The following is a 12,446-nucleotide window of genomic DNA, read 5'->3' on the forward strand; positions in this document are numbered from 1 at the left end:
TCAATTTGCTTGATCTAATCCAAACCAATCTTTAAGATGTGTTCGTATAACAGGTTTGGATATCGTAAATGAGCTTACACACGTCCAACCTATAACAGATTTGGATATCATAAATGGGCTTGCACATGTCCAACCTATAACAGATCACTCTTATTTCTTTGCATTTAATGCTCACACTTGACAACACACACCTATTAGAAGTTCACCAATTATTTGTTATTTCTCCTTGCATTTTAAAGAGTGTAGTTAAGGGTTTTTTAGATATAAAACCATAAGGAATTAGATAAGTTCCAATTGAGCCTTTATAAAAGTTAAAGGATTTTTGCTAAGATATAAAAATTAGCGGAAAAGTTTTATATTAGACTTATTAAAAAATATAGGGATTGTAAACAATAATACATTTTTCTTAGAGTACCAAGGTAGTGGAGGTAGACAATTAAGGATGAACCACTATAAATTGATTGTCCAATATTTTCTTTCTTTTTAACTCTTTTATTTTAGAAAACTTTATTGAAATTTTAAAATAATAATTCATCTTTCTTAGTATTTTTAGGCATATCAAAATATATGAAGAAACTAATTAATTTTTAATAATTTTGCAAGGGTTTAATTAATTTTTTATATATTTTTCAATGAGTTTTTTTAACATTTAAGCCTAAAATTTTTAAAAATGATTAAACATTATGAAAATGATTTTAAAATTTAAAATTTATTGCAAATTTTTTAAGAATTACAAAAAGTTATAAAAATTAAAATTATAAAATTTATCAAAAATAAAAAATGTTTATAAAAAATTAATATTTTAAAAAATAAAATAAATATAAATAAGTATAGATACTTGTTTTATTTTACAAGAGTTTTTGGTTTCAATAATAAAAAAATGAAAAGAATGAAATGGGATATCAATCAGTCTTACGTGTATCGTAGACCTGTCCATGGGCCGGGCCGGGCCGGGTTCGGGCTGGGCCCAGAAAAAATTTTCGGCCCGACTCTTAGGCCCGGGCCCAGCCCGGCCCAAAATATGGGCCTGAAATTTTGCCCAGGCCCGGCCCGGGAAAAAAGAATAAGCCCGACCCGGCCCGGCCCGATTTTTAATAAACACAAAAAAAATATTTTAAAAATAAAAAATAAAAAAAGATTTTAAAGTATTTTAAAATTAAAAAATAAAAATAAAAAATATATATTTATTATATTCGGGCTGGGCCGGGCCGGGCTCGGGCTAAAAAAGTTGAGCCCAAGCCCATATTTCGGGCCTATATTTTTACCCGAACCCTCCCATATTTCGGGCGGGCTGTCGGGCCGCCCGGCCCATGGACAGGTCTAGTGTATCGATCAGTCTTACGTGGAGAGTTGAGTGAGAGGTTTGAATGATGATGTGCTTAGTGCTTGGAACAATTGTTATGGTTGAGGAATTGTGATTCAATTGAGGTCTATGAATTAGAGCTGCTCATGGGCCGGGCCGGGCCCAGAAAAAATTTCGGCCCGGGCCCGGCCCGGCTCGAAATATGGGCCTAGAATTTTGCCCAAGCTCGGCTCGAGAAAAAATTCATAAGCCCGGGCCCGGCCCGTTTTTTAAATAAATACCAAAAATTTATTTTAAAAATTAAAAAATTTATTTTAAAAATATTTTAAAATTAAAAAAAATTAAAAAAGTATTTTAAAAATATTTTAAAATTAAATTTTTTAAAAAAAAAGTATTTTAAAAATAAAAAAATAAAAAAATTATTATATTCGGGCCAGGCCGGGCCGGCCCGGGCCAAAAAAGTGGTGCCCGAGGCCCGGCCCATTTTTTAATCGTGCCTCATTTTTTTTGCCCAAGCCCATATTTCGGGCCTATATTTTTACCCAAACCCTCCCATATTTTGGGCGGGCCGTCAGGCCGGGCCGGGCCGCCCGGCCCATGAGCACCTCTACTATGAATCATGATTTGTATCAAATTAAGTACAATTTTTGAAGGATGGACTTAATTGATTTTTTAATTATTTTCAAAAGGCTTACTTGACATTTTAACCAATAATAATAATAATAATAATAATTAAAGTTGAAACATTTTATTGACAAATTATAAAAATCTGTCCATTGTTTTTGATTTTCTCTCACAGATCCATCCTTCCGTCCCTTGGAAATACAAAGGACTTCTCTGCTATTCTCAATTTTTATCCTAAAACGCTTAAAAAAAAAAAAACCAACTAAAAAGATGGCGAGGAGACCGGACGAGGAATACGATTACTTGTTTAAGGTAGTGCTAATCGGCGATTCTGGTGTTGGAAAATCTAATTTGCTTTCTCGATTTACTCGGAACGAGTTTTGCTTAGAATCTAAATCTACCATCGGCGTCGAATTCGCCACCCGCACTCTCCAAGTAATCAATCTCCCCTTTTTCTGCTCTTTTTTTTCGTTAATTTATTTGTATATCTGTAATGAAGTGTAATTTTGGTTTACTTTGGATGCTTGGATTTAGATCAATTATTTCCCGTTCTTAACGTGCGGTAGATCTGATTCGTTCGTTGTTTAATCGTTCTTTTTAATTTGAATTTCAACTGCTTTACTTTCAAAAAAAAAAATTTCTCCAGTTTTTTCTTGAATGTATGATATTTTAGATTGAGCCAATCAGTGATATAGTATTTGAAAGAAAATGGAGTTCACTCCTGATTTTGATAATCTTTAGTATTGAATTGTGTTGAAGCTATGTGAGACATGAATAAATATGTAAAATTTTTCTTTGATTGTGAAGGATTTGATAGACGCCTATTTGGCGGTGGATTTGAAATAACTATATATCATTAAATATTTGTTAATTAACTGAAATGAAATTAGGTGGTTATCTATTAAAATATATGTAGTTCATTTGCACGATCTCATCAGTTCGGACATTTGAATCAAGTTTGAATTTTAGAGTCTATTTGAATCCGCTCCCGGCCCGAACAGAACTAATCCTAGATTACAAAACGAATGATGATACTTGTGGTTATACCTAAAAAAAAAAAAGTGTGGCTGCCATCGGATTAGGTGGCCGCTGGTGAGTTTAGTCATGAGTTATCAGCCCTTATAGGGGATGATTAAAGGGCAACAGGTTCCTGGCTATGCCAATCCATATTTCTTGGTGGAAAATGTGCGAGTTTTCTTGGTTAACTGATATTTATGACTAAAGGGTATCTTTTTAATACCAAAAATGTTGAATGGTGGAATAAGATATTAGCTAAATTTAATTATTATAAATAGACATTTTAGTTCTCGTATGAAAATAACTGTAAAAGCTGAAAAATAATACATTGTTATTTGTACTAACTTGGCTGTTATGATCAAACAAGGTTGGAAATGTTCATCTAAATCCAAAGTCGCAACCTTTTAAGAGCTGAGTTGCACACATGTCATGTTATTTCGCTCAGTCTACTTGATGGCCTACCTTGTTACAACTAATCTAACATAAAGAAGTTTAGATTTTAGTCTTTTTGTTTCTCTCTTGTCGGAAATGACTGAAAATGTGGAGTTGGTCTTTTTTACAGAGAGAATATAGCTAATGTCCATTTCTTGGAGAAAGCCTCGAATGCGTTTCTGGTCTCTCTGTTTGCCTTTTCCCCTGCGTGTTAGGCATGAGAAATACGGTTACGGGTCTGGTTGTTATAAGTTAAATGTTCTTAATACAGCTTCTTTCAGGTTGAAGGGAGGACTGTGAAAGCTCAGATATGGGACACTGCTGGTCAGGAACGGTACAGAGCAATAACCAGTGCTTACTATAGAGGTGCTCTTGGAGCTCTTCTGGTGTACGATGTTACCAAGCCAACGACTTTTGAAAATGTGAGCCGATGGCTGAAAGAACTCAGGGACCATGCAGATTCTAACATTGTAATTATGATGATTGGGAACAAGACTGATCTGAAGCATCTCCGAGCAGTTGCCACAGAGGATGGTCAAAGCTATGCCGAGAAAGAAGGCCTTTCATTTATTCAGACATCTGCACTAGAAGCAATAAATGTTGAGAAGGCTTTCCAGACCATTCTGTCTGAAATATACCGCAAAATTAGTAAGAAGTCACTTTCTTCAGATGAGCCAGCACCAGCAAGTATTAAAGAAGGGAAGACCATTGATGTTGGAGCACCCGAAGCCAACACCAAGAAGGCTTGCTGCTCATCATCTTGAACATGTTACAATTTTCATTCCTTTCTTTTGTGTAATCAATGTGTTGTATTGTCAAGACATTCTTGTTGTTTCTATTACGTTATTTTGTATCATTACAAACATTTGAATTATTCATGTTCTTGTGTTGTTGCAAGTTATTGATTATTTTGACATGGCTGTAATTACCATCTCCTCTGTTAATGATCTTAAGGGGGGTAATAATTTTCGACTGTTTCAGATACCGGGATTTTATCATCATTTTTGTGAAGGCTTACAGGTTAAACATTGAAGGTATTGCACCCACTAATCCTCAGTTTTGTCACTCATGCATTTCCTGTGGTTTGAATCTTTTTGTCCTCGTGAACACCAGAATATCAGGAATTACTAATAATGGTTCCTGCACTCAAGTTCAGTACTTCCAACATTTTGTTTTTCAGCAAATACGGTATATAATCTAACGAAAATATAAGATACAGAGGAACATGCATTGGTACTTCAACTTACACAGAAAAAGTTCAAGTAGGCAGCATTTTAGTTTCTGAAACATTCATATGATATGCAACATGTTTACGATCTAAAAGAGTTCCGGCTACTAGCCACAGCAATTGTTCTTCTGTTCGATCGGTTGTCCCTTCATTTGAACAGTTCCGGCTGACTTGTTCCCAGTTGGCTGGTTACCCATTCTACATAAAATTGGATAGAAAACCAGATAGGTAAACTTCGTAATTAAATATACGACATATAAAAGAACTAGAAATAAATAGAAAGTGGAGATTTTAGACAATAAATAATGTAAACATCTTATGAACGTCTGGTGAACTCCAGACTAAGCTAGCAATGTGAAATCAATTATCAGAAGCATGATCATTACATTAAATACTCTGTGGTGCATTACGAACCTATTGGTGGGTGACCATGACAATTGTGACATCTTACCATAAACAACATTCATTTAATAGCAAATAGGTAAAAAGATTATGGATTTTGAAAGGAAAAAAAAAAAGGAAAAGTACGACAGAGTGGAACTCATTGTACTTTTTCTTAATCTCGCCAGCCATGGTTAAGAAAGCCTGCTCCACATTGATTGAATCTTTAGCACTTGTCTCCAGGAAAGGAATCCCAATTTCATCTGCAAATGCCTGTAGTTCAATGAAGAACAGAATTGCAAATTAATCAAATTATGATTTCCTGCAGTAAATTATATTTAATCACCAGCTGTAGATTACAGTAGTGTAACCAAACTGTTATCTTATCCATTCATAACCAGCGAGAAATTTCAAGAGGACCAAAAGCATCTAGAAATCTCAAAGAGATTAAAAACCTTCAAGGAACACCCCGGGTAAACAAGACAATTAACTGATGATAACTGTCCCAACATAAAAAATAACAAAACAAACCTTCGCTGTCTGCGTGTCGACAACCTTGTTCTCAACTAAATCACATTTGTTCCCAACCAGAAGCTTACATACACTGTCATTAGCATATCTGTCAATCTCGTTCAACCACTGCTTGACATTGTTGAAGCTCTCCATCTCGGTAACATCATAGACGACCTGTTGTAATACCAACAAAAGGATTCTGAGACACTTAACAGGGTCAGATATGAAATAAGAAAGTAAAATGTTTAACAATAAAATATATGTTCTATGTTCTTTGACATGCTAGGATTTGATTTTGACAAATTTTTTTTTATAAATTTCAGGGTGTTCAAACAGCAGTATGGACTTATATTCACCTAGCTGACCAATGGAATCAGTAAATGGGAGGCAATTAGCAAGAGCTACAGTGAACATTTCTGTCACACATTCCTGATTGGAAATAAATTTACACACCCAAAATAGAAAATTCAAAACAGCAGTAAAAAGCCAATAATATGTATGTTTAGTAAAGCAGGCTCCTCCTCTTTCACCAAGTTGAGAATTTATAAATAAGGTAGTTTTGGGCTCACATTACAATTAGCATGACGCAAGAACATCCAGAATATTGACTGCAAGTTAATTATATTTGCAAGAAAGAAAATGGATATCAATTAGCAGATAACCTGATGGTCATATTTTCTTGAAACACATCCCAATACCCACCCTGAAGGTCTAGTTGGGATAAAATTTTATGATCTGAGATCAATCAGGTTCAGTTTCTTACTATTATCCCATGAGCTCCTCGGTAGTAGCTGCTAGTAATAGTCCGAAAACGCTCCTGTCCAGCAGTATCCCACTAAAAGAAACAAGAGCAAAATGTTACACATTAATAGAGAGCCAGTGAGAAAGGGGGAAAAACTTTTAGAGGAAAGTGATGCATGGCTCTTCCGTCACTAATTTCTCCCAACATTAGACAGCCATGGTCAAACGTAAGAAAAGTAATTAAATTGGATTAACTAAACAAACTTGTCCTACAAACACCTTCTTAATGGCCACAACTAACAACTCCTGCATCAGTTATACAACTAAAGTCTCCATTTCTGGGGTGAAAGTACTTGTGAAATCCCTCTATTATAGGGACTAGACCAAATTAATCCCTATACTATTAAATGGATCAATTTAATCCCTGTACTGTTAAAAAGAATCAAATAAGGCCAATTGCAATAAAGTTAACATTTACTGTTAAAAACATAACATGAAAATTATTTTTTATCATTTGCAATTCAACTCCGGACAAAATATTTCATTTGCAGAACCATAAAAAGCTTTCAAAATAGTAACTTTGTTAACAGTAAATAACAATTTCTAACAATAAATGTTAACTCTATTGAAATTTGGACTTATTTGATTTTTTTAATAGTACAAGGACTAAATTGATCAATTTAACAATAGAGAGACTAATTTGATCCAATCCCTATAATAGAGGAACCCGCTAGGTACATTCACCCCAATTCCGGTGTATCAAAAATAAGTCATTAGATTATGCAAGCCCTTCTTGGTAGGAAATTGATATATGGCACTATCTTCTCTCAATCATTTACAACTAAACCATCTATATATAAAGCCAAACACTAGTAGCAGCCTTTATTGACAGTTGGGTCATATACTCGTATTCTTCTACCAAGACAATAATTTGACACGGGACTCTCGCAAAGCCCATATGGCTTTCCTACATGACAACAAAATTATATAGGGTTGTAAATTTAGCGACATTCAAAATTTTTTTGACCATAAATAACTTTGAAAGAATGAAAATATCAGCTTAAATTAAAGAAGATTGGAAATGCATTGTAATTGGCTTTGAAAAGTAAATTACATTTAGTAAAGAAACATATTATACTCACAATTTGCAGCTTGATTGTCTTGCCGTCCAACTCCACTGTTCTGATTTTCTGAATATAAACAATTAGGTAAATTAATTTTCACATTTTTAGCAGATGAAAGTATGAAACAACTTCCATTAAAAATATTTGTCCAGCAACGAAAAAAAAACTCACGAAATCAACACCGATGGTACTGATGTAGCTATCCACATAAGAATCATCCTGGGAAAAAAACAACGTAAAAAACACTTAAAATTCATAACCCTAATTACTCTAACATTAACCTTAAAATCAAGTTCATTACTCATTCTTCTTCTTAATTTACAACAAGAAAGAGGGGAAAGCCCAAAAGGCCAAAACCAAACCGACAATGTAAAAAATCGAAAATAACAACTGAAAAGCAATCTAAAGAATAGTAAGAAATTAAAATTTACAGCAAATCTGAGAAGCAAGCAGGATTTTCCGACGGAGGAATCGCCGATAAGCAGAAGCTTGAACAGATAATCACTAAAAACCAACAAGAAAGAAAAGTTTTGAAATGAAATGTGAGTAGTAATATATGGAAAAATTACTGATAAATGGAAAGAGAAAAGGGAAGAGGAAATGGTGGACTCACTATTCGTTACTCATGATTGAATCGAAAAGGGGAAATTTTTTGAAACAATTTCAGAGAAAGAGGAAGGGAAAGCTTTGGCCGTCACTCTATCCCCTTCTTATTGTAGACAAATTAAATATTAAATATTCTTATTTTTATTATATAAGGGTAATAAAACGTTCCAAAGGCTTTGAAAGCCTTCCAACAAATTATTATATACGGACACCCATAATCTGTATGGTAAAGATTACCTATACTAGTATCTATAATTTTTCCTAAATTGGCATCATACTCCCATGCAATTCATACTCGAATCAGGTAAGTCATTCATTCGTGAATTTAATCAGTTTCACGGGTCTAACTCATTTATAAGATTCGATTTAATAAATTATTACAAAATTTATAAAAATAAAATAATATTTCAAAAATAAAAAAATAGTTTTATTATTGTTTCAATCAATTTATGAGTTAATCGATCTGATACCTCTCTTAAACTGGTTTCTCAACTGATTTAATAAATATGATAGACCGATTCGATCTTGTTCAAACAACCATACCTTCAATTGAATTCTAACCCAATAGAGAATTTATAAAAAAATCTCTCATTTTTACAAAGTAATAAATAATATTTTGAGAGCAATTTTATTTTTTCATATAAACAAAAAAAATATTTACGCATAATAAAATTTAAACCTAAAACATTAACTGCACGTTTGGTTCGCTGTAATGGAATAGAGGCGTAATAGCAATTCAATTGTTTGGTTGAATGTAATGGAATAGAGGCGCAATAGCATAAGAAAAAAAATTAAAATGACTAAAATACCCTTAACAGAATTTTTTTTAGGTAGATGATTTATTGTTATTGTTATTAAATTTTAATAAGATTATTAATATAAATAATAAATAATTTAATAATAATTTAAAATAATTATTATTAAATATAATTTAATAAAAATATATAATTTAATAAAATTCTTAATATAATTATTCTTATATTAATTTACTAAAATCATAATATATAATAATATAAAAAATATTTAATCTCATTTATTATTTTTAAACCGAAATACAAATTTAATGTGCTAAAACATCATTAGTGAATCAAATAATTTAATTATTCTACAAAAAAATTAAAAGTAATAAATAACTTGAAAATTATATTTTGCATAAATATAATATTCAAATATTAACAAACATACCCTAAATTAAATTTCATGTATAATTTTAAAATTTACCCCAAAGATTTAGTATACTTCTTAACTTGAACTTAACAATTAAGTTTATTTTAGTACTTGTATATTTTTTGTCCACTTTAATAATTAAACTTGACAATTAGATATATTTTAATCTTTGAACTTGAAATATATAAAATTTTATTGACATAACACTTTAATAATTGAACTTGACAATTAGATATATTTTAATCTTTGAACTTGAAATATATAAAATTTATTAACATAACACTTTAAGATTGTCTCACATCATTAAATTTGGACGGAATATAAATTCATAGTCAAAATAGACCTACTTGTAAAGTTAGATACTAAAGTAGACCCCAACAACATATAAGTATCAAAACGAAACTAGCTCACAAAGAGAAACTTCTTATGAAAGAAGATAAACAAATTGTGCTACTTGAAGGGAACAACACTGGCACTGGAAAAACATTCCGTGGTTGAGGACATAAAATCTCTTAAGCACTGCGTCCAGGTTATGAGCTACTCACAGCAACACAGATCGCTGAGAAATAGTGTGCCAAATTACCTTTTGTATCTCTTCTTGCAACCACATGGACAAGGAGCATTACGGCTCATTTCTCCACTCTTTACCATATTAAACTTGGCAAGATCCAATGGTGTTGAACCCATTAGCTTTTGCACCTGCAAAAGAAAAAAAAATAAAACGAATGACATTTCCAATGGAGAAAGAGAGAGATGCATAAACTAATACTTGTCATTGATGTTTTAAACTGTGGGAGAAACATTCATCCGAACTCAAATGCGAATTTCAGCAACTGAAGATGAATGAAGGCAGACATCTCAGTCTTTTAAGCAATCTGGCATTGAACAAAAAAAGCATAACGTAGATCAGCAGACCAAACATCTGTAACTCTATGTTAGTTCGACTCTTTCTTTTCCTTTATGCATCCATGTTTGATGCAAGCCTGGGACGAGAATGAACATAGGGAGATAATCCTCTAAAAATCCTCCAAATACATTAAAAAACTTGGACAAAAAATGAACATAACACACCCGTGTCAAACATATATATCAGACACTCAAACTAACTACCCTACCTTCTTAGACAAATATCTTACTTGTCTTTCAAATAGCTCATCCTACATTCAACATCATATTCACCGAGTAGCAGCCAAAAGACAAAAACACATTAACTTAGAGAATTTAAGATCAGACAAATTGAGCAATAAGCATAAATACACTAGCTCATACATTTGTATCATTCAACATATGATCAGCAAAAACATAACTGAAAAAAACCAGTGGTGAACCTACCTCAGCAAAGTTCTTTGGCATCGGCTTGCCTTCCTCTTTCAGCGTAACCATCTTCTTATGAACTTCTTTAGCCCATGTGAACTTCGCAAGCGCATTCTCAACATCTAATAAGGTACATCTAATAAGTTAGATGTTATCCCTTTCTCACTCTTAAAGTCACACTTTATGACAGCATGCTCATTTGTGCCTTTGAACGAGTTACGAGCTTATTACATAATTAACAAGATCGAACAACAATCACCATTAACATAAACAGAATTCTACAAACAACTACCCTTACACTAGCTCTTGATTGCAAAAAAACATAATATCCATCTTATAGACCATAGTATGAAGCAGGAGCAAGTTAATTTCCCATTTCCAACTTGTAAGGTGCTCTTGTACTCTTCATTTTTCCAAAAATAACCGTATCGGAAACTTGTATTTCAAGCAATGTTCAACAGATTCTTGCGCATGGATATGACATTAATATATTCCAAAGATTCCCAAATACATAAAAGAATACACTTATGAAGCATACATACACATATCTTACAAAAACACCTAAGTCCAATTAACATTACCTCCAAATTTATGTAAAACTTAAATGAGAAAACTCGAACCCATATCCAACATTCATCAGCAGCAACATAGCCGACAAAACAAAAATAATTATTTATAGAGCTACTATCCAACGAGCTAAAACAGACAAACAGAGGTATATTTTAACAATGAAAATAATCGATCGCCTTAAACACCATATAGTGTTCCAATCAATCAAATTACAGCAGGCATTAAAACCTTTCCCTTTCGTTAATTCACAACTATTAGCTTCATTAATCAAATCCTATGTACAGTTGATCGATTGAAAGTGTAAAATTTCAAAGACAAAATTTAAACACAAAACTGGTTAACATTGAAATTACATGTAAATATAACCTAAAAAACCAAAAAATTAATCATATTTTCAGATTTCAGGCCGAAATGGAATGAAATGAAAGGAAAATCCATTTTTTCCCCAAAAAAACAAAAATAACGAAACAATATTTCAAGAACAGATCATTAAATTCATGGTATATATAAAGAAATTTATTTGAAATCAAAGGAATAGAATAAGGGAGAAGCGTACTTGGGAACCATTGCTGCTATTCTCTGTTACTCTGTTACCTCATACAATTCGTAATTGAAGGCCTTGTTGAGGGTTGTTAGGGTTTGTTAAAGGGTTGGTCAGGATAGAAGCATGAAAAGGAGGGAGAAGGTTGGAAGGAAATGGGAAGAAAAATGAAAAAAAGAAAAGATGCTACAACGGCTTGGGAGGGTAAAAGAGGACCGATTAGGGCAAATGGGGAATCCGTGCGCAGCGTATCAGGGCAATACATCCAACCAAACAAGGTAATCGGTGGGGCCACAGATTAAAAAAATTTTAAATTTGTTACATAAATTCTATAATCTAGTACTTAAAAAGATTATATAAGAATTAAGTTTTTGCTTAAAAGATAAAATTAACATTTTAAAAATCATAATTTTTTTTTTCAAATACGATGGTTCTTTTATTGATTTTAAAGTTTTATTTTTACTCAAACAATCATCATTTCCTAGAATACTTTTTTTTTTAAACATACTGTTGTCGATTTTAGTGAGAATGTTTACACAATCAAAATTTTCATGCTCCGTTGGAATCAGAATAATTATTATGAAATGATTACAGCATATTAACACTTGTTGGTGTCAACTGTCAAGCTCCTTTTTAAAATATTTAATATTTAAATGGTAAAAATATAATTTAATTTTTTAACGAATGAATATAAAATTTAACCTTAAATTAAACATATATTTGTGTCGAGTTTTAAATAATAATTTGTTAAAGTAATTTAACTAATCTGAATAAATTTTAATAAAAATTTAAATGGACCTGAACACTCATTTAAAATCCTAATAAAATTCTAATTTTTTTGGATAAAATAATCATACATTAAATATTAATAGCATCCAGCATCAT

At 32.2% G+C, this 12,446-nt stretch overlaps 2 protein-coding genes and 1 long non-coding RNA gene across 3 annotated transcripts; 1 reads left to right on the top strand and 2 right to left on the bottom strand.

Moving 5' to 3' along the window:
* The first annotated feature begins 2,043 nt into the window (after nt 1-2,043).
* LOC107945198 (ras-related protein RABA2a) lies at nt 2,044-4,284 on the top strand. The gene is made up of 2 exons (XM_016879078.2): nt 2,044-2,362; nt 3,658-4,284. The coding sequence occupies exons 1-2, from the start codon at nt 2,198-2,200 to the stop codon at nt 4,138-4,140; spliced, it is 648 nt and encodes a 215-aa protein (XP_016734567.1). The 5' UTR covers nt 2,044-2,197; the 3' UTR covers nt 4,141-4,284.
* A 301-nt stretch (nt 4,285-4,585) lies between these two features.
* LOC107945199 (ras-related protein RABD1) lies at nt 4,586-8,290 on the bottom strand. The gene is made up of 8 exons (XM_016879079.2): nt 7,977-8,290; nt 7,795-7,867; nt 7,535-7,582; nt 7,382-7,429; nt 6,262-6,333; nt 5,517-5,672; nt 5,155-5,258; nt 4,586-4,802 (listed from the first exon to the last, which is right to left on the bottom strand). The coding sequence occupies exons 1-8, from the start codon at nt 7,988-7,990 to the stop codon at nt 4,712-4,714; spliced, it is 606 nt and encodes a 201-aa protein (XP_016734568.1). The 5' UTR covers nt 7,991-8,290; the 3' UTR covers nt 4,586-4,711.
* A 1,146-nt stretch (nt 8,291-9,436) lies between these two features.
* Nucleotides 9,437-12,030, bottom strand: LOC107945200 (uncharacterized). Its single transcript, XR_001696439.2, has 3 exons — nt 11,577-12,030; nt 10,469-10,572; nt 9,437-9,835 (listed from the first exon to the last, which is right to left on the bottom strand). It is a non-coding gene; the product is annotated as an uncharacterized lncRNA (long non-coding RNA).
* Between the last annotated feature and the right edge of the window lie 416 nt (nt 12,031-12,446).

This window comes from Gossypium hirsutum, chromosome D12 (genome assembly GCF_007990345.1).
Source record: "Gossypium hirsutum isolate 1008001.06 chromosome D12, Gossypium_hirsutum_v2.1, whole genome shotgun sequence".
NCBI lineage: Eukaryota > Viridiplantae > Streptophyta > Magnoliopsida > Malvales > Malvaceae > Gossypium > Gossypium hirsutum.